This window comes from Cyphomyrmex costatus, unplaced genomic scaffold, assembly GCF_001594065.2.
Source record: "Cyphomyrmex costatus isolate MS0001 unplaced genomic scaffold, Ccosl1.0 scaffold175, whole genome shotgun sequence".
In the NCBI taxonomy this organism is placed as follows: domain Eukaryota; kingdom Metazoa; phylum Arthropoda; class Insecta; order Hymenoptera; family Formicidae; genus Cyphomyrmex; species Cyphomyrmex costatus.
The window spans coordinates 82,436-104,586 of record NW_017275769.1 but is presented as its reverse complement, the minus strand read 5'-3'; the positions used below and the strand labels follow the sequence as shown (position 1 = coordinate 104,586).

Below are 22,151 nucleotides of genomic sequence, written 5' to 3'. Positions count from 1 at the left end.
CTTTTTGAAAAACGATAACAAAATACTTTTCCCAATAGGTAATGAGTTACTTTTTACAGTGAGTAATGGTAAGAAATTATTTTTTTAAAAACTTCCAACTCTGGTAATACTATATGAATTAAATATTTTGCCTAATCGAAATTTCTTCACATAATCTTTTCTTTTATGTTATATATGTATAAATAAGTAGCTTTGCAAAAATACATATTTTTTTAACAATAATTTTATTTATAAATCAATAAAACAAAGAAAAGCTACAAAAATAATCAAGGTTTATGTATTAATTGTAACAATATCTCGAGAATCTGTTGTTTCTGTTTGGATACGGCGATCCTTTGTCTCCTTTCTTCGATTTCTAATTCAAGTCTTGCTTCGCGTTCTTTTTTATCCATCTTAAATTTTTCTTCCTCAAGTTGAATTCTCCTCTCCTCCAAGTGGAATTGTTTCTCTTGAAATTCTACTTCTTTCTTGTGTCTTTCTTGCAAAAAATGCAATGTTGATTTTTTCAATGCATCATGACGTATTTTATTCCTTATTGGACCACCTGTTCTCGATGGTGATGTGGTTGGCGACTGTAATGGGCTCCCTGAAGTTAGTGGAGTCGATGACGAAGATGAAGATGATGAAGTTGGCGATGGTAAAGCAATTGGCAAGAATGTTGAAGACGTGAATGAAGGTATAGATGTTTCTATTGTTGGTACAGTTGGTTCTTCTATTATCACTTCTAAGGTATCAGAAATGTTTTCTAAAGTTATATCCCTCTGTATTCTTGATTTCTGTGCATTGGAGCCTTTGCCAGAACGCCTGAATTCTTTTTGCAAGTCTTGTATTTGCTGTAGCAGTCCCTCTTTTTCATTGTACTGTTCCTCAGTCCCTGATCTAAATATTAACAAACGTACAATAAAAGTATTTAATAAATATTTCTTTATATATATAAATGTACCATACCAGTTATGTTCATATTTCAACAAAACAAAAAATGAGTGCTTTTATTTGATGACACAAGTCGACACAACACTGTTAGAAATACTTCTTTTACATATAAATAAAGTTCACGGTTATGCACAAAATTAAAAGTAATAAATGATTTAGCTGAAAACTAAATTACAGTAATTATTTAAATGTAATGAACATGTGTATTAAAATTCATAAAATTTATGACAAGTACATGGAATTTTATAAAGTTTCATGAAAAATACATTAAATTTCATGTACATGTACACAAATATATTTTTTAGTTATAAATACATTAAATTTTAACTGTTTATATTAAATGTTAATAAAATTCAAGATCATTTCTAGCAGCAAAGTATCGTTCTGTTTTTCTTAATCATGAGATATCAAGAGAGTTTGTGTCAACTTGTATCTTTTGAATGAGAATCCTCAATATTATTTTAATAATCCATCTAAAGGTCCTTTCGTTTTAAAAGACACAGTTGACGATAAACATTGTTCTATCTTTCTTGGTGTTCAATGAATAACGAAAGATAAAACAACACTTATGTCTTCTGCGTTTCCTGAAAAGAAAACAGTTTAAGAGGATATATCAATTACAATGCATCACAGTGTAATTAATTAGAATAAAGCGATATCAGCTTACTTCTTTAAATATGCGCGGCCCTCTCTGGCCCAGATTTTCAGCAGGTGATCGACATGCTCCTTGACGCAGCGTAAACTGAAATTTTTCTGCGTCGCGTTCACGACTCGCTCGGCTACGGTTTTCCACCTGTCGCCTTCCTCGTACGGGTTCTGCCTCGAGACTTCTCGTAAAAGTATCAAATCATCCAGAATTGTAAAGCGGAGCCGCTCTGGTTTCGCCATCGGGCCTGGTGGCACACACTCTCATACGGATGTCTCGCCGTGTAACAGTTTTTGTCGTAGCCTTGCTGAAAAGCGCGAACGCTCTATCTTCCCCGCAATAACATAGCAACATGCCATTGTCGAGGAGAGATGTCTCCTCGCACAGCGCACGACCCTAGCTTCTTTGACGGAACCACCGACGAGATATATCTATTCTTACGAGAATTCGCGCGTCCGTGTTAATATTTAAATGATTAAGATAATATAGTATTAATTTTATGATTTATTAATTTCGTAAATATGTATATATATATATATGCACTTAAAACTCAATAATACTCGATTTTCTTTAAAATTGTATAACTTTAATGTTATCATCCAAGTTTGATTATCAACAGAGATGATAACTATATAGAGCAAAAAATTATATTATGCAGCAATAATATATGTAAGATTATAGCATTACAAGTATGTATATTTATTTATGGAGCATTTATATATAATAAAAAATCATGAATTTTATATATCGAATTAAGTCAAATTGCGGACTCAACATATACCTACAATTTTTGCATTCTTGCACATGAATGACTTTACCGACGGCAGATAAAATTATGAAAATTGTATGTCAAATAGTTGTCAGTGTTTATTCCCCTAACCTCAAAAACGTAACAAACACGATTTGATTCGATTTTCAACAAAAAAAAATTAAGATTGCTTGAACGTTCAAAAAAAAAGATTAAAACTGCTCTTGTCATCTACTTTTTCACGAAAGATCGTGAAAACTTTATAAGTAAGTGCTTTTTTTTTTACTCCAAAATATTCTAAATAATTATACCCAATTCTCAGATATTCAGAAATTAACTGATTAAAAATGAATAAATGTTAATATAATGTTGTATAATATTACTAGGAAAATTATCCTCAAAAGAATGTTAGAAATAACGTGCAATGATCGTCTCGGTAAAAAGGTTAGAGTGAAATGCAACCCAGACGACACCATAGGAGATCTGAAAAAGTTGATAGCCGCTCAAACTGGTACACATTGGGAGAAGATTGTACTAAAAAAATGGTACACCATTTTCAAGGATCATATAAAGTTGCAGGACTGTATCCTTTACTGTAAAAAACCGAGTCGTAATACTTTGTACATCTTATATATTTTAAGAAATATTTTGCTTAATGTACTGCCTCAGATGAGATACATGACGGCATGAACTTAGAGCTCTATTATCAATAATTCTATATAAAATAACGTTACATGTAAGTGTTTTTAATATAATGTCGTAATTATTAAACTTTCTTTTGTATACTAAATATATAATGTGTGTGTGCACGCACGCGCATATATATATAAGAATAAAAGGTTAAATATAAAATATAAAATAATCACAAATATCAACAAGGAAAATTTCTATTTTTGTATTATACAAGCCTCATAAATATTGCTATGTTTTAACAATGTCTAATTTATTCTATAAATTAATAGTTTCAATTGTGCCACACATAATATGATGTGTATGCCATTTGATATTAGTGCCTTTTATGACTTACATATGCAGGATGTAACTCAAAGATATAGCAAAGTGAATTGTATAGATAATGCTAAAAGAAAGATGATCTTGTTAGGCATATGAACATCTTTATCCTACAGCACCCTACAGCCTTGCTCTTGTAACTTTGCTATATATCTTGATCACATCCTGTATATTCTATATAAATATCTAAGTTCTATAATATTCAATAACTTTCACTCAAATATTACTGCAAAATGCAAACGCTAAAAATATCGTTAATGATGCTTTCTAAAACATTGATCTAAAAAGATTTTTCTTTCTGCTGTATAGAATTAAAATTATATAAAAAATATATCTGAGTATTGAAAATAAAATACGACTTGGCGGATCACTCTAAATGATAAAATCTCAAAAATTAATGTGGCCTCTTGAATAATCCTTCTACCCTGCTTATTGGACTTTCAGGTCCCACCATTTGTCTACCTCGGTTGCTTAAGAAGTCTCTTATGTGCTGCACTATCAGATCTATCGCCACTGCAACAGATCATGAAACATCAGTACATAATCGCGAATATATACACAATTACATCGGGGATAAGATGAATTGCTTTATTTGCAATATATCATTATACATTTTGGAACAATATCAAACTGTGGATATTTGGAGAATTAATTGTTACTATTTCAAATAATAATTGTGATCGCATTAGGATTACGTATGGTTTTATTATGCATAACACACTTGTGTTCATACTGTTTTGTAAATACAAGAAATTTTTTTAATTTTTTTTTTTATTAACAATATGCAATAAAGTGTCCCAGATGCTCTCTTTCTTTCTCTTTTGCACTTTTTTCAACTACAGATATTCATTGATGCAGATTAGTAATTTCAAAATAGAGACTTCTCAATAAAATTTACTAAAATTTAAGCTATATATGTATGTATATTAACAAATTAAAAGACTAATTAATTAAAAAGTTAACAAACCAAAAGATTTTAATAGAAATTTAATTCAAATTCAATTATTATTTGTATTTTGAAAATAAGGGAGAGATATAATAATATATGTATGATGTTTTAGAATCATGAGCCTATTGAGAGTTGTATTACATTAAACAAAAATTCGAGACTTGCTGTACAGAAAGGGACTAATTATTCGGGCATATCTTGTATGCTTGTACATAATGAAATACAAGAATTAATATTATGCAATAGAGATAAATATTTCGAAATAAGTCCATAAACTAGATAAATTGCATCTTAGCTAATTATGCTAGGAAATACTTGCATGTGATTATACATTTCTAAGTATTATGCAAAATGCAAATACAAAATATATAAGTTATTAGAAATTGAATGGTCTTATAAAGATGTCTAAAATACAGGAAATGAAAGTAATTAGTTACTGTAATTGCCGTTACTTAATTACCTTATAATAATGATTTAGTAATGACATTGCAAATTTTTTATGATGATAGTACTAAGGTTGGAAAAATCATAGCTACTTATAAGTTGGAAAAGTTATTTGTTAAAAAGAATTAATAACGCACAATTTCTAACTTGTTATTACTTTTTAATTTAATTTGTAGCGAAATAACTTTACGGCTTTAAGTTTCCTCATTACTTGTTACTTTTTTCAATATGTAACGTGTAATGGTGACAATTTACTTTTTATAGTGATTTTCCTAACCTTAGTATAATTTCAGCATTTAGTTAGTCATCATTACAGTCATAAAAAGTTTAAGATCATTATCAAATTGTTGTTTATAAAAAGTAACTGTAAAAATAACGAAAAAGTAACTCTTCCATTTCCTGCTAAATTTTATGCGGTATTTAAAATACATCATTTTATACACAACATACAAATTTACACACATATCACAGATACAATATCGCACATTCATACATATTCTTAAGTTTGTTTTATGTAATACTTGAGACATTATCCAGAAGATTAAGTGACCTAGATAGTTATGTGATATGATATTAAGTCATAAATAGAAAAGGATAGCCAAATGAAAACAATTTCATAGTAATTCGTTTAAATAAAATTGAATTCCTAATTTTTCAATAATATACAAAATTTAAAAAATTTTGAACTTTTATTTTACTTCTCCTTATATAAAAATGAGAAATAAATAATGTTAAATAATGAAAAAATATGAATTAATAAACAGTTGTTCCTATTTTCTCAGTTTAAATAATTTAACATCTTAAGTACATTATTACTTATTACTAGTTTTCATATTAAAAAAAATGTAGATATTATACGCTTCTTTACTAAGTAGACGTGAGAAAAAGACAATGTTAATATAGAAGTTTAAAAAAAATATTTAAAAAAAATATTAAAATAAAATCCAGAGAAAAATTAAAAATTTAATTGTGTTGACTATATTGTTGTCAACCCCTTTTAATTCACCTTTTTTTTTAGTGGATTTACACAATTTCATGCATTTTTCGATGATTTAGAATCGTAATTCTTTACTAACGCTAATGTATTTAGTCAGAATAACATGTATATAAAAAGTACCATTTTCTCCGCCATGTAAGTGTAAAGTATAATCCGTCAAAGAACATAATACATAGTTGCGAATAAACAATGTCCGTTTCTATCATATAAAATTGGAATTGTTAAAGACATGTTAATTGACCACAATGTAACGTTTGTGTATATCATAAAAAATTAAATAAAAAATAATTTGATATTAGTAAATATCAAGTCAAAAATTTAATACTTTACGCGGTTATTTGATAGATCTCTACAAAAAGAAAGAAAAGTGGCTCTCTAATCTAATTAGACAAATATAATAGCAAAAGTATTTATCATATCTATTTAACTTTTTCTTTTATTGAATCGACACACTATTTATGTCGTGCGTTTTAATCTCTTTCAAGTTACTGCCAATTGTTATACTGATGATATACTACACTAGATGTGAGTAATCCTGCATTCAAAAACGGACATTACTTTTCCGTTTATTATTAGAAAAAGGGATTGGAAAATGTCTCATAGAATTCAGTCATACATAAGAGCGTGATTTAGAAAAAATGCAGTGCTTGACAGAGTGAGCTTATCATGCTTAAGTCATCTGCTGAGCGTGTCGGATGAGGCCGAAGTACGCCTACGCTGGTGGAAGAATGGATGCTGCCCGGCTGAGTTTTCGGCGTTTTTCAAACGCATAATATCCCAGATGTGGTGCACTATTAGATCTATTGCCACTGCAAACATACAACAACCAGACCATATAGGTTTCCCGTGAGATATTCTCTGTCTCTTTCTAAACTTTTGCTTAGTTTAAGTAGGTGTAGCTCTGACATCCACAACCACGGTATACCAGGCAGCACCCATCAGGTATATAACAAGTTGAACGGATGCAATTTAAATATACAAATAAAAAGAAAATAAAAATTTACTGTGTAAATATAATCCCGTATTATTAAAAAAAATATATATATACACAAAATTTGAATGTATACAATTAATTATTACTAAATGAATAAATAATTAATTGATATATCCAAGTTTCATATAATGATTTGATATTTTAGCGATTATACCAAACTGTATAAGTCTCCCATATGTATAGATCAGTGTACCAAATAAAAGTGTGATACCTCTATATTAGATGGTCATGAATTTTGAATTGTTAATCTAATTAAATTATATTTGATTTAAAATTTCAAGTCTTCTTTAAGTTAAAATATGAATAAAAAATTTTTACTGTTACTAAATATATGTTTAATTACTGTTCGCTATAATTCTTTGGAGCTTTCCAATTGTTTAACATATCTTGACACAAAAATAGCAAATTAACTTACTTATTTTCAATGTTAATAAATAATTCAATTCTTTTAAAGTTATCATGACATTAAAGAATATATAATTAAAAAGATTAAATTATTTGTCAACACTAAAAATATATTAATTTGCTACATTTATATCAAGATGTATTAAGTAATTGGAAAGTACATTGTTTATTACAAATGATTTTATAAAGAAGATAATTTTTTAATAATTATATTTCAATAATTTTAATGTATAATATAAATATTTACGAGAATATTCATTATAATTTATCTTAATTCTAAAAATTAGAATATATTTATATCTATATATTATATAAGATAGATTTTTCATTTTGTAATATTAAACATTTTTATAAACTTTTAAATTATAAGATTAGAACCAAAAATATAATTCATAGAATATATGAGAATTTTTGTTATCTATTATTTTGACTAATGAAATTTTACTCATTAAAAATCTTTCTTCATTATTTTTAACTCAATAAAATTATTAATTACTTTATTAATAATTAATAAATTTAATAGCTCTTGTAAAATAATCATAATTTCTTTTCATTTTGACTATATATTTTATTCTCTGGCATTTACATTTTAAAAGAAAGAGAACAGTTCTAAAATGCTTTGATATATCCTTAATATTGTAACTAGCAATAATATTAATTATAGTATTAAAGCATATATTGTACATATTTGTACCATTTTGTACTATTTTGAATTAATTTAGCAGAAAGAAAACTTGAAAAAATAAATTTTGATTAATATTACAATTAAACATGAGAGCTTTCTGAATGAAATATTATGACAAAATGCAATAAAAATCAAGAAAAAAAGATTAAAAATGTTTATATCTGACAAACACACTAAATTCACAAACAATAAATCCACTAATAAACATTAAGCGAAAGATATCAAATAATTACAATAGCTGCAATAAAAATATTGTTTTTAATAAATGTATTTACCTGTATTGTCTGCTCCCCTTGGTATTATAACATCCGCAAACTTTTTTGTTGGCAAACAAAATTCCTCAAAAGCTGGTTTTACAAAGTTCATATATTGATTCAGGACGTAATCTAAATCTCTTCCACGTTCCTTTATATCTCTTGGCACTGAAAACATCAATAATGTTATAATAACATGATACAAATCTAATAAGTAATACAGCAATTATATATACATGTACGGAACATTACCTCTCCTTGCAAGTCTGGTGTCAGAATCGGTATCGACAAACAATTTCATGTGAAATAAATCCCGAATTTTGGGAAAATAAAACACTAATATTCCTTCAAACAGTACCACATCCGCGGGATATATTGTTGTAACTTGATCTTTCATTCTGAAATAAATTTATAATTTTTTTTTAATAATTTTGCAATATGCCTAAGATTTTATATACATATAAATATCTTTTACAATTCACTGGATTTAATTATTTTACATTATAGTTATTTTATTCCTATTAATTGTGTGTGTGCTGCATTAGGAATTAGAAATCTAAAGATAATTTTGAACTTTAATATTAAAGTAATACATACAAACTGTTTGTCCTGTAATCATAAGCAGGTATTTCACACTTGACACCAGCAAGTATATCTTGCAGCGTTTGCAAAATTAGATCATCGTCAAAGGCATCAGGATGATCAAAATTATACTGTCCCTTCTCAGCTTTCACTTTCTCAGCAAGTGTTAAATCACGATAGAAACTGTCTTGTGATATACAGACTACCCGACGCTGTTGATGATCCATGTCGACTTGTCCTAGTTTTTCCATTATACGCTTGCACACTGTAGACTAAAAAAAAAATAGAATTTGTCAGTATATGACCATGCCATTGATTTCACCATTCTTAATCTTTATACCAAATAACAGAACAAAGATTATAACCAGTTCATATATTACATAAAGAAAATCTACAGGTCATAAAAATATTTTCTTTTACAAACAGTTGCTATAAAAAAAAAAACACGAATTTATAGAAGTTGAAAATAGGAATTGAAACATATCTGTTTATATTATGAAATATCAAATGACAAAATAATATGAAATAAGAAAAATAGAAAGCAAAAACATTGCGAATTTCTATAAAGTACCTCATGCTTTTTTTAACTTTGAGATCAACCATTCTTAATGCATATTGTAAATTAATTCTATAGAACTAGATTACTAGAATTATCAGTACATGCTCTTTTTAAAATCATAAAACTTCATGTTATATTTACTATATAAAATTGATTAAAATTTTATATAGGAAATGTCAATAGGAAATGTCAATAAGAATTATCAATAAGAATTATGTTCTAGAAATTTTATTTTATTAAATACCTACAGTATCTATTGTATAACGCATAAAAAAATAGATTCTTTTTTGCCCCTGGACAATTTTTTTACGTGTATATATGTATTCTTTTCTTGTAATTCAGATATAGTGTAATTCTACACAAGATATAGATACCTTTCCACTTGCAGTACCGCCGGAGACACCTATTAGGAAGGGTGTCTTGCTCTCGACGCCGTTGAGCTTGCCGTTGATGCCGAAAGACATTTTCCGCGTGATACCCACGTTTACTGGCATATCTGCCATGTCGAGTATGCGAAAACAGAAATGTCGACCTGACGTCGCTGAAAATGGATTTTCACCGGCGCACTTGATTGAGCACGGTTACCAGGAGCAGCTGGACGTCGTCAGTCTGCGACGTGTTCCTAGGTGCTAACGCGGAACACCGTCTTCTACTGCGATTGCTCTAGATTGCTTGTAGAGGAGCAATACCGAACGGAAAACGGCGAACGTCAATCGACCACGTGTGTGTATACCGGGAGCGCTCTGTTCGACTGCATTGTGCATTCGACTGCGACGCTGCGTTGTGATTGGCCGCGACGGACGCGGTCACTCACGTAGCAATTGGTATTTGAGATTTTTCCACTGGACGATTAACTGGAAAATTCTGCATTGAATTAGCTAATTGATGACGACTTTCTTTTAGGTCTGTTCGTGATTCTTGTATTTTTTGCATTCAGAATCTTCGCTTTTTCTTTCATTTGAATATAAGTATATGTATTTATCTCGTTTAGTTTTAGGAACAACGTAGTTTTGAGCATTTTAAGAAAGAGAGAGTAACAAATTATTTATAAATGTATAACTTTTTTCAATTGACATTCGAAATAACGTTTTCCATTAGAAAAACGATTGCAACACTAAGTCTGTTCGTGTTGCCTTAAAATCCCCAAAAATGTTTGCATTTAAAGTGAGATAGATATTTTTGGACATTGGAAAGAGAGAAATCAAAAATATATATGCTGAATTGCTGAGTGCAAAAAGTGCAAGTATGCGAATTAACAGACCTATTAGCAAAATGATTTTATGAGCATTGCGAACAATCGCGACGAGTATCAGTCAAATGCATTCTAGGATACTTTTTTATTCAATAATTGTGATCGACAATCGACACGCTCGAATAATAACGTCATTGTGAACATATTGTGTAACATACACAAGTTTTGAAAGTGTTAATATCAATTCATATTAATGAATTAAAATAATTAACGATATAATAATTATAAAAATAATACTCATTAAAATAAAACATTACTTTATGTATAACAGGAGCGATATATATTTCAAGACTATCTTACGCTCGACGAGAAAATTAAACGCATTTGACTCTTTTTGTTATCGTTCGCTCGATAGCTTTTTTCAGCAACGTAATCTCTCTACCTTGAACGCGTTCGACTGAAGTCGACTGAAGTCAAACCAGCTCCAAAACTCAAGATTATTATTGTACCACGACAGATGCAGTTTACAATCGGAACAGGCAAAATAACTTTTAAAATCGAAAATCCCGAATTTTCGACGGTTTTAAACGACGCGAATACGATGGTCGAATCACGTGAGTCATCGAGCGGTCGTGGCATCATCGTACACGCACAACACCGGCACTTCCGTTTCCGCGAACGGTTACGTTCGCCATTTGGGTCGTGACCACGGAGTCGTGACCGTCATTAAAGGTTAAGGGCCTGAGATCGTCGCCCGCGACGAAAGGGGAGGCCGCCTGCTCCCTGGAGAACGAGCGTCTCGCTCATCGCTGTTCGCGTCATCCCTGTGCAGCACCGCATCAACTGCCGACGTCGTCACATCGAGACACATATTTTCCTACTTTGGCACTGACAAAACATGGCTTATTGAAGAAGATGAAGGGTGCGCGCAAAGATATCGTTTCTCCGAGGAGAGGAGACGGAGGAGACTGCAGCTGCGACGAGGCGAGTTACCAGACTGACTACAGTCGATCCGCAAATGGATGTAAAATCAAAATTCACGCTGTCCCCTGCGAGGGCGACTACTGCTGATGCAAGAAAGAACAAAGGTGCGCGCTCTCAAGGTCACTTACTCAGAGAATCTTATCTTAGTCTGCATAAACAAGCTGTTGTTAGTGCCTCTTGGTATATTATGTATGTTTTATTATGACATGTATCCCTTTAGATGTCAATAATGAGCTCCATCTGGGAACTTTGCGCAGAGGAGAACTTGCTGGCGCCAATTACGTTCCTGATGATGTACAGCCGACAAAGTACAATGTACAGAAAACAAAAGATCTTGTTAAGAGACAGAGACCTAAAGGACAATATCATGGCGGTGCAGAGGAGAATTCCAAGGTCGAGTATACATTTGAATTGCGCTTCTTTTTCGGTTTATTATTTTGTATATTTATATTGTATATAAAATATTATATTATTTCTATATTTATAGGTAGTGGAGGAGAAGTTGCCTGAGTATGGCTCAGTATTGGTTCAAAGAAGCAAAAGGAACGGCAATCACTTGCTGAATTTTCACTACGAGCGATATGTGATGCGAGATGCACAAAACAGGGATGTAGGGAGACATAATTCCAACAGTAATAGATTGCTGCCGCCAGTGCAGCGGCATAAATACAACAAGGAACAATTTGTACAAGCTAGGTAGTAATGTTACAGTATAAATGGATACTTTCTATTTCTTTTGACATTCATCTGTTATTCATATAAATTCATCTATTATTAAAAATATGACACACACGCACACACTCATATACTTTTGTACATATTATAGCTGTCAATTTGTTGTGACTGCAAGCAGAGATTATTCCTTGCATTTGACTAACCCTGATATTCTCGTGGATTGGAAATCGATTGAACAAATTGTAAGTATTTTTTTTGTTTTCATTACAAATTACAAATCAGCAATTTTATTGTTGCGTAAAGTTTCTTGCAAAAGATTTTCTTATACATATTGATGTACAAGTGAATTAAATCTGATTTAATTAATTACAGATATTACACAATTCAGAAAATCTCTCTTGTCCTATTTGTCTACATCCACCAGTCGCGGGCAAAATGACTCGCTGTGGTCATGTTTATTGCTGGCCTTGTATTCTTCGTTATTTACGTTATTGTCAAGAAACAGGCAATTACAAATGTCCAATTTGTGATGAATATCTTCACAAAAATGATTTGAAAAGGTAATTTTGTATAAAATTGTAATAAATACATATTATATGAGGAAATGTTTATAAAAATATTATAATTGTTTATGTCTTTCAGCGTGGTTGAGATTACACGAAAGTTATTTAATTTGGGCGAAACAGTCAATCTATGTTTGATGCGTCGTGAAAAAAATTCTTTGTTTGCAATGCCTGTGAAATCTGCCCTTCACCCTCCAACAACGTTTTTGTCTGTTTTGGAGAATGCAGATAATCAAGTATATTCGAAACTTCTTATCGCAAATGTAAACGATGTAAGTTATATAAAATTATTTCAAAAACCATATATTATCTAATACAAGAGTAATAGTATAGATGAAAATTATCTTCAGATTGTGAACATCATAGAGTGTGAGAATTCAGAATTAGAACTTGAGTTGAAAATTAATCCAGCTATGGCTCTTGATATCAAGCAAGCACTCAATGAACTATCAAAAAGGAAAGAAAAACTATTATGGCAGGTAATATTAATTGTATAATTATATATCCCCCCCCCCATCATTCCACATAACAGAATAGTAAAAAATATAAGATGTATATTAGATCGCAGAATCTAAAGATGTTCCATTGACTGAAAATATAACGGAAAAAGAAACTGCTGAAGAAACATCGCAAAAATATGAAGTAGATGTTGATACATCGTGCAAAGATGATGACAAGTCTTTAGTAAAACAGTCTTCGACAGATAGTGTTTCCAGTGATAGCCAGACTACTTCAAGTTCTAGCAAATTTTCTTATTTTTATCAAGGTAAGTAATCTCACAAACTATCAAAAATTTTATTTTAAAACTTTTATGCTACATGATATTAGACATTTTCTAATAAGAAACAACTGATACAGTTAATCATTTCATTTTTTATTGTTTGTTAATATTGTTAGGCTGATTCACTATGTAATACTACATCGTCTGTCTTGTTGGAAATATTTTTTGTATTTCAATAATTATAATATTATATATTAATAAATATTTTTTTAGCGGAGGATGGACAACATATGTATCTACATGCAGCGAATGTGAAAATGCTGGAAATGCAATATGGCAGTCTGGAATACTGCCCTCCCGTAATAACAGGCAAGCTTCTCGAAAAGGAAGCAAGCATCTGCACGGAAGAATTAAGACGAAGATTACGGTATCTTTGTCACTTACCACTTACTTGTCCATTTGAACTGGCTGAAATCGAGTTAAAACCACCATTGGTATCGGAGGAAGTCCTTCATGCTTTTCATGGTGATTATCTTTTATACTATTTTTGTTTTATATTACAGATATATACAACACTTCAATTGTTGATTTATATTGGTTTTTATTTTTATTAGAGCAATTAAATTCGAGACAGAAGTATAGAGAACAAAGAGAACGCGAGGAAAGAAAAAGAGAGAAAAAAATAATTGAAGAAGAAAATAGACAAATTGGCATATATCCAACACCCAATATAGATATTGAATCCTATCAACATTTTCCTCAATTGCAATCAGAACTGCAATTATCTAAGTAAGTATAAGTAATCATCATTATTTTATCTAACAATTATTTTATCTAAGTGTTTTATAGATATATTATACAATCTCTTATATGCAAAAATTATAATTTTATTTATCATATTCTAATGTAGCGAGAACGTTTTATCACCTTCTGAATCAGTTATGTCAAGTATTGCTAGTAGTCCAACTTTGAGTGCGTTTGATGAAATTGCTTCAAAACAAGAAACGGATCATTTACGTGAACAAACTCGAACATTCGCGGATATAGCAAAGACATCAACAATGTCAACAAAGATGTCTAATAAATCCACCAATGCATGGCCGGTCGTAAGACCAAAGACTCACTCTGGTACGACAAATGCATGTTTCAACAAAGACGAAGAAGTATTGACAAAAACGCATAAGTCGACTAACGCTTGGCCGTCTGTTAAATCGGAAATGTTCGCTTGTACACCAGGTACCTCATTTAATGAAGATGAGAAAAAAACATACGTTTCTGAAGGTAAGCTGCATATTGAAACCAAATAATGTCCAATTTCTTCATCTCTAGATAGCTTTATCCACGAGATATCGCCTGGATAAAGTTATTCTCAATTTATTTAGAAATAAAGAAATTGGGTATATATATATATATATAAATATAAATAATCTAACATTATACGACATATTGCACATTTTCTATCACTTATCCAAACTTATTTTCAAAAGCAAAAGACGAAAGTAATACATTTGGTAAAAAGAAGAAGAAAAAGAAAGGGAAAGGAACCGTACTATTCACAACTGGTATGACATCTGGTTATTCTTTATAATTATCGTAGTTTTACCTTCACGCACTGTGCGCAATAATCATTTTAGTAGAATTTTATTGGATCAATAGCAGAAAATATTTGATTTCATTTACAGCTCTTGCCACCATTGTTTGATGTACTAAAAGTACGTACGGCATACGTATTAAATATCCTTATTTGTCTATACTGAAATTATAATTATTTGCTATAGAAAAAGAAGATTGTTTGCCGAGATTCTCGATATTGCGCTCATGAATAAAATTTTATTTCATTTAAATGTTTTTTGTTCATTAGAAACTCCTTTCTCTTCCTCTAACCTCATGCCTCTGAATATTTCGTAAGTCGTTGTAAATAAAAAGAATTTGCGTTCACTCTACTAGCACGAATTCGGGAAAGTAATGTAGATAAAATCGAACTTCTAACATTTGTAATTTATTTATCTTAATTCTTTTATATTTTTTGGAATTGTTACGAATGTTATATAAGCCGTATTTTGACATACACTGTCAATACTGAGAATCTGTACTATAGATATGTAACGTATAAATTTTCAGTAATGACAATATATGTCAGACTGACCAAAAGCAGGAAGAATCATTATTTTCTAATTGTTGAAGTAATCGTTGTTTATACATATATATCGTAAATTGAATTATATCAAATTATCGTACAATTGTATGAATTTATTATCGGGATAAAAGAAGAATGCAATATTCAGTTTTGGTAATCGCTCTATATTTACGAAGTTTGGAACATAGAAGAATAATAACAGATTGTCTCGAGAATAAACTGTAAGTACAGTATATGATAATAAAATTAATTATATTTACTTCAAAGTAGAAAATGGTGAAATAGAGGAACTTAATTAAAAGACGACGCTAGAAAAACATATGTAAGGAATGATTAGAGCAAAGACCGCAGCTGTATAATAGTCCTATGTTCGGTTTTTCTTTTTTTAAATAGCGTCCGTTAATTTTTTTTATCAAGGAATGCGTATTGCGCAGAGGGTGACCGCAATGATGGGCAGTGACGAAACAAAGCTAGGGACAATTCTTTTTTAGTCGACCTCTTCAATAGTGGGTCCAGACGCACCGCCACTGCTAGGTGTACCACCAGGAGCAGCACCGCCAGCTCCAGGGAAACCACCTGGCATGCCACCGGGCATACCACCTGCACCCTGATATAGCTTCGTAACGATGGGGTTACAGATACCCTCGAGCTCCTTCTGCTTGTGTTCGTATTCCTCTTTGTCGGCCAACTGGTTCGCGTCGAGCCACTTGATGATGTCATTGCACTTGTCCAGGATCGTTTGCTTGTCCGAAGCGCTGATCTTGTCCTTCAGCTTTTCATCCTCGACTGTGCTTTTCATATTGAAGCAGTAAGATTCGAGACCGTTCTTGGCCGAAATTGTTTCCTTCTGCTTCTCGTCTTCACTGCGGTATTTCTCTGCCTCGTTCACCATTCTTTCAATATCCTCCTTGCTGAGTCGACCTTTGTCGTTGGTGATAGTGATCTTGTTCTCCTTGCCAGTAGACTTGTCCACAGCAGAGACATTGAGGATACCGTTCGCATCGATGTCGAACGTCACTTCAATCTGAGGAACTCCACGGGGTGCTGGTGGAATACCGCTAAGTTCGAATTTACCCAGTAGATTATTATCCTTGGTCATGGCGCGCTCACCCTCATATACTTGAATCAACACACCAGGTTGATTGTCGGCGTAAGTTGTAAAGGTTTGAGTCTGCTTCGTCGGGATGGTGGTATTTCTCTTAATAAGCGCGGTCATGACACCGCCGGCAGTCTCGATACCCAGAGAGAGCGGAGTGACGTCAAGTAGAAGCAAGTCTTGCACCTCTTCGGATTTATCACCGTGCAAGATAGCTGCCTGTACAGCCGCGCCATAAGCGACAGCCTCGTCGGGATTGATAGATTTGTTGAGCTCTTTGCCGTTGAAGAAGTCCTGTAGGAGCTTTTGAATCTTGGGGATTCGCGTAGAGCCTCCGACCAAGACGATATCGTGGATTTGAGCTTTGTCCATCTTGGCGTCGCGCAACGATTTCTCAACAGGTTCAAGAGTACCGCGGAAGAGATCGGCGCAGAGTTCCTCGAAACGGGCACGGGTGATGGAGGTGTAGAAATCGATTCCCTCGTACAACGAATCAATCTCGATGCTGGCCTGGGTGGAGGACGACAGGGTACGCTTGGCACGTTCGCAGGCCGTGCGCAGACGACGAAGAGCACGTTTGTTCGAGGTCAAATCCTTCTTGTACTTGCGCTTGAATTCCTGCACGAAGTGATTGACCATGCGGTTGTCGAAGTCCTCACCACCGAGATGAGTGTCACCAGCCGTGGACTTGACCTCGAAGATACCATCCTCGATAGTCAGGATGGACACGTCGAAAGTGCCACCACCGAGATCAAAGATTAGGACGTTTCGCTCGCCGGTGGCCTTCTTGTCGAGGCCGTACGCAATCGCGGCGGCGGTGGGCTCGTTGATAATACGCAATACGTTCAAGCCCGAGATGGTACCAGCGTCCTTGGTTGCCTGACGCTGCGAGTCGTTGAAGTAAGCGGGGACGGTGATCACAGCGTTCGTGACAGTCTTGCCTAAGTATGCCTCTGCGGTCTCCTTCATTTTGACTAAGACCATCGAACTCACTTCTTCGGGGAAGAAAGTCTTCGTCTCTCCTTTGTATTGTACTTGGATCTTTGGCTTGCCACTATCGTTTATCACGGTGAAGGGCCAATGTTTCATGTCAGCGAGGACGGTCGGATCCTCGAAGCGACGTCCGATTAACCTTTTGGCATCTAATTAATCAAAAAGAAAAAAAATTGAGTTAATAACATTGACTTTCAAATTGCTATTTAATATGACAAAGAATGTAACAATATGACATATAATAATTTCACATTTAAAAGGTACATTTAAATTTATACTAGAAGGTTTACGGGTTATTGCCGTGTCTTTCTTTATTCTTGATTCACGAAACGTTGGCATCAAGAATGAAGACACGGCGATAACCCGCAAACCTTCTGGTATAATTGAAGATAATACTCGTGAAAGCCTCAAATGCGTACATTTAAATTAATTTATTTTGATTAATAATAAATTTACAAATTAATTAAAAGTTAATATTTATTTCTCTCTTGTGCTTACACCAATTAATAATTATACTAATTTATAAAATGTGTATACAAAAATATTAAAATACTTTTATATTTATTTGAGAAATATTGATAAACTAGTATAAAATTATTGAGAAAGAAGCAAGTAATAAATATCTTAAAGAAATGTATTGTAATTTGTATTGTAAGTATAAATATAAATCATTAATTTAACGAATTTATTAATGTTTTTAAAAAATTATTTTTGCATATGTCACAAAAATTCCAAGAATTAGAAATAAACGATTTTATTGCGTAGAATTTCATTTTATATAAGACTCGAGTTTCAGTCATGTGGATTCATCGCAGGCGTGAGAGATAAGCTCGTCACAAGCGGCATATCTATGGAAAAGTAAGATATATCATCGAAGATATCGACGCGAATGACGTGATTCAAGCCAATTCTTAAAAAACCCATCGAGTCACGGTCTAATTTCGGTATTTAACTATAAGTTTTGCACACACGGAAGTGACGCGTGTGACTTCGAGTAAAGGTAGTCAAATGGATTAGTTCCAAGTTCGCGATTCCGATCCTCCTCTTTCATATATATTCTTTTAAATTTACATTTATAAACAGATTATTACTGATTACCTCGCCTGTTGCGGTGCAGTTTTAAATCGATTAAATCTATCTTTTATGTGTAACTCGTTTCATTGTTACATCTCTTTAAAGTCTATATTATGTAACTCGATTTATAAAATTAAGAAAAAAGCTAAAGAATTGAAAATGTCAAATAGCATTGCGCCTGCCTTAGTTGGAAAAAAAAAAATATCCAATAAAGGAGAAAACTTTTCTAACGCGTGGACGCGCGAAAAGGAGAAGCGGGAACTTACCGAAAATGGTGTTGTTGGGGTTCATGGCGACTTGGTTTTTGGCGGCGTCTCCGATGAGACGCTCGGTTTCCGTGAAGGCCACATAGCTGGGCGTCGTGCGGTTGCCCTGATCGTTGGCGATGATCTCGACCTTGCCGTGTTGGAAAACGCCAACGCAGGAGTAAGTTGTGCCAAGATCGATACCGACCGCGGGAGCCTTCGCCATTTTCTTCGAGTTCTGCAAGGTAAAAACGTGGACGGATCTCGCGTAAGTACCGATAATCGCAACACAGTATTACGAATTACCGCCTTTCGCCGTCGCTCCCGGCTTTCCTCGCTCGCGAGAAGAGAGCCACGAGAGAATCGACGAGAGGAGAGACGTTACCTAGGTTTAATTTACTTGGGAGAGCCTCGTAAAATTTCCGTTCGTAGGACAAACGAAGAAGTTCCTCGTTCACGATTCGCAGCGCGAGTGACGAGCCCGCGCCCTGCCCTCTGTATATAAAGACTTCGATGCGGCAAGAAGCTTCTCGAACGTTCCTTCCGCGCAGGCTCATTCACCAGCGAATCACCGCCGCCGACTTCCGTTCGGGCACGTTTGCGTAGGCGCGCGATTGGTCGGGTGGCATCGACCCCGGCTCGCGCACCGCCGGAGTCAACCTGAACGACGCCGAGCGTCGCTTGTCGCGCTTATCGATCGCGCGCGAAGCACGCGAGTCGCGAAATTGCGCGCGCGCGAGTTTACGCGATCTTCCCGAGTCCCTCGTTCGTGTGGCTCAACGAGACGAGAGGCTTGTATACGCGATCACACGGTAGCGCGCGGTCGCGCGTCAATTGATCGATCGGCGACAAAGGCCGGGTGAAAGAAAGTGGAGAATCACTCTTGCCCACCGGGGTTCCGGTTTCCGGGCTGCCGGCTGCCTGGAAGTCGATGGAAGTTCAGAGGAAGGGGCTCGGGCAAATTCTAGAAACTACTGCGGCGCGCTCGCGCAGTAGTTGGTGGCCAGGGGGAAGGAAGGCGCGCCCGAGCCTTGTTCAAGGTTCCACGGAATTCGCGATCCGCACGTGTACCGGTGACGTCAACGGAACCGACGTCGAGGGAAACCGCGAATCGTTCATTCTCGGTTTCCCGGGGGACGAGATCCCCCCCTTCGCGATGCGTCGAATTACCTCTCATCCTGACAAGCGTCGCGTTTTTAACTTTTTACCGTTAGGCTCGGTTCCACCGATATAATTGCGTGTTTCACTGAAAATACTAGTGAAACACGCTGATGCAATTGAATGCAAATTGATTTATTTACATATTTTCATTAATAAATAATTTGATCCTTTTAAGATTATGAAGTTACCTGACGACAAAAAGTATACAATTAAAAGAGTTAAATTATTTATTGATATTGAAAATATAAATTAATTTGCATTTTTAATTGCAGCGTGCATCAGCTTTATACTAGTTTTTCCAGTGGAAGATTAGTTTTACTTGATTCAGAATTAAGTAAGTCTTTATCTTTTGCTTAAAACTAGAAACAAATGAAAAGTAGTTGAAATAAATTGGAAATTACATTACGTTGTTAGAAATAGGTATAGAAAAAAATTTAATGCTAACCAATTGATTACTAGAGGACAGTAATTACTTATTTGAAGTACTAGGAGTACTGAACAAGAGTGCTTTTGATATATAAAGTAAATAACTAGTTCTTCAGTATCAGTTGAGTTCGGTATCAATTAGATTTCTGTATCACTAATTGTATTGTCAATGACGAAATTCCGCTCCTCATTATTTCCTAAGACGATTATATGAGCTCGATTTCGTGTATGACTTACGATAGTTATTAGTCTGCAATCGTCTTGTTGCTGTTGTAGAGAACTTTATATGTTTTTGCGTGATGTAACTGTAAGCTGGTGTAAGCTCACGTAGCTCCGGAAAACTGAGAAAGTCGAGTATGGTCGATAAAATGTTCTCGAGTTTGTTTTCATTAGATTAGCTGTGTATGCGTGTCATAAATTGATTTTTACATATCTAAAGTTGTTTTTTTTTTTTCAACGATTCAATACTGGTCTTGTAGTTTATTTTGTACAGTGATTTTTAATTTGGATTATCTACTAGAACGATAAACATATGAGGTAATTGCTTTAAACTTCAGCTAATTTAAGAATTATAACATGAAATTTTAAAATACGACGGATAATGACATTGTTAAAGTTATAAATTATGTTTAATAAATTATATATGTGAGCTGCTAGAATATAGAGTATTATAGAGTGTAATTATAATATTAAAACATGTTATATTTTTCAAACACTGGGATTTGTTACATTTTTCATTTTAATAAAACATATCTAAAGAATTGAATATTTTAGATACATTGAAACATTAAAACAAAATTAAAATTGTGAATTAAAATTATCAAGATTTTCCAATTTTAACAAAATGTTAGTTTCCATCCGACTAACGATAAGTCATACAGATACTGCAACTGTTATGAATGCTGTACATTTTCTGTACAGTGAAGAAAAAATCTAATATTCCGTGGAAAATGATTCCATTGAAATGTTTAATTGTTATAATAAAAATCAATTTTATTCTTCTAAATGTTTATTTGAGTACTACCAAGCATAATAATATAATCAATCGTTTGATAATATTTATTAAATATTTAGAAAAGTAAAATATTTTCGATTATATTAATATTTGTTATTGATTCAACTTTTGAATTATTTTACATAAAATAGTGTATCAGCCGTGGAGAAAACTTCGAAAAATTATACGTTGACGAGTCATGTATACATATTTCCTCATGAGATAGATCGGCATGATGCCGATTCTGATATTCAGCAAAATTGCGTTTTCAATGACAGCGACACGCGTGTCAAGTTTACATCCGCATATAAAAAGAAGGAGGAAGCAGCGATTCGTGCGATCGATAAATGATTTCATTTCGACACGTGGCTCTCGAAGGTACCTGAACGTTTATCACGAAGCCGTATGCAGACAACTAGATACAGGTAGAGTTTTTACGATAGAAAAAGAGAAGCGTAGCGAAAAAACATGAGAATCTCGTGTCGTTTCCTTTTTTCAGCGATAAATAAGAAGATAAAAGCGAGAAAACGAAACTTTTACATTTCACTATTACGAGATAAGCAATTATATGATATTACTTTTTAATTATTCGAATATCTTAATACCTGTAAATGCTTGTAATTATTACTTTTTTTTATCCATTAGCTCGCACTATCGAACAGTTTTATTTATATATATATATA

General features: G+C 33.3%; 4 protein-coding genes across 7 annotated transcripts; 2 read left to right on the top strand and 2 right to left on the bottom strand.

Moving 5' to 3' along the window:
• The first annotated feature begins 2,467 nt into the window (after positions 1-2,467).
• Positions 2,468-4,030, top strand: ubl (Ubiquitin-like protein 5). The gene is made up of 4 exons (XM_018537488.1): positions 2,468-2,593; positions 2,714-2,910; positions 2,997-3,063; positions 3,783-4,030. The coding sequence occupies exons 2-3, from the start codon at positions 2,733-2,735 to the stop codon at positions 3,038-3,040; spliced, it is 222 nt and encodes a 73-aa protein (XP_018392990.1). The 5' UTR covers positions 2,468-2,593; positions 2,714-2,732; the 3' UTR covers positions 3,041-3,063; positions 3,783-4,030.
• Uck (Uridine-cytidine kinase) lies at positions 3,642-9,848 on the bottom strand. Of its 2 annotated transcripts, none has more exons than XM_018537487.1 (5): positions 9,582-9,848; positions 8,664-8,920; positions 8,319-8,464; positions 8,088-8,234; positions 3,642-3,851 (listed from the first exon to the last, which is right to left on the bottom strand). In XM_018537487.1, the coding sequence occupies exons 1-5, from the start codon at positions 9,708-9,710 to the stop codon at positions 3,733-3,735; spliced, it is 798 nt and encodes a 265-aa protein (XP_018392989.1). In that variant the 5' UTR covers positions 9,711-9,848; the 3' UTR covers positions 3,642-3,732. The 2 variants fall into 2 exon arrangements, with proteins under 2 accessions (XP_018392989.1, XP_018392988.1); XM_018537486.1 differs by lacking the exon at positions 3,642-3,851 and adding an exon at positions 6,156-6,537.
• Positions 9,849-11,079: 1,231 nt separating this feature from the next.
• Positions 11,080-15,363, top strand: LOC108772037 (RING finger protein 10). 3 transcript variants are annotated; one of them, XM_018537484.1, is made up of 13 exons: positions 11,080-11,502; positions 11,604-11,776; positions 11,871-12,079; positions 12,210-12,300; positions 12,431-12,618; positions 12,701-12,893; positions 12,972-13,100; positions 13,183-13,387; positions 13,616-13,867; positions 13,957-14,131; positions 14,253-14,623; positions 14,830-14,904; positions 15,025-15,363. In XM_018537484.1, exons 1-13 carry the CDS (start codon positions 11,418-11,420, stop codon positions 15,042-15,044), a joined length of 2,166 nt encoding a protein of 721 aa, XP_018392986.1. In that variant the 5' UTR covers positions 11,080-11,417; the 3' UTR covers positions 15,045-15,363. The 3 variants fall into 3 exon arrangements, with proteins under 3 accessions (XP_018392986.1, XP_018392987.1, XP_018392985.1); XM_018537485.1 differs by having other exon boundaries at positions 11,080-11,487; positions 14,830-15,363; XM_018537483.1 differs by having other exon boundaries at positions 14,830-15,363.
• Positions 15,364-15,622: 259 nt separating this feature from the next.
• Positions 15,623-19,373, bottom strand: Hsc70-4 (heat shock protein cognate 4). The gene is made up of 3 exons (XM_018537503.1): positions 19,273-19,373; positions 18,909-19,125; positions 15,623-17,717 (listed from the first exon to the last, which is right to left on the bottom strand). Exons 2-3 carry the CDS (start codon positions 19,111-19,113, stop codon positions 15,967-15,969), a joined length of 1,956 nt encoding a protein of 651 aa, XP_018393005.1. The 5' UTR covers positions 19,114-19,125; positions 19,273-19,373; the 3' UTR covers positions 15,623-15,966.
• Between the last annotated feature and the right edge of the window lie 2,778 nt (positions 19,374-22,151).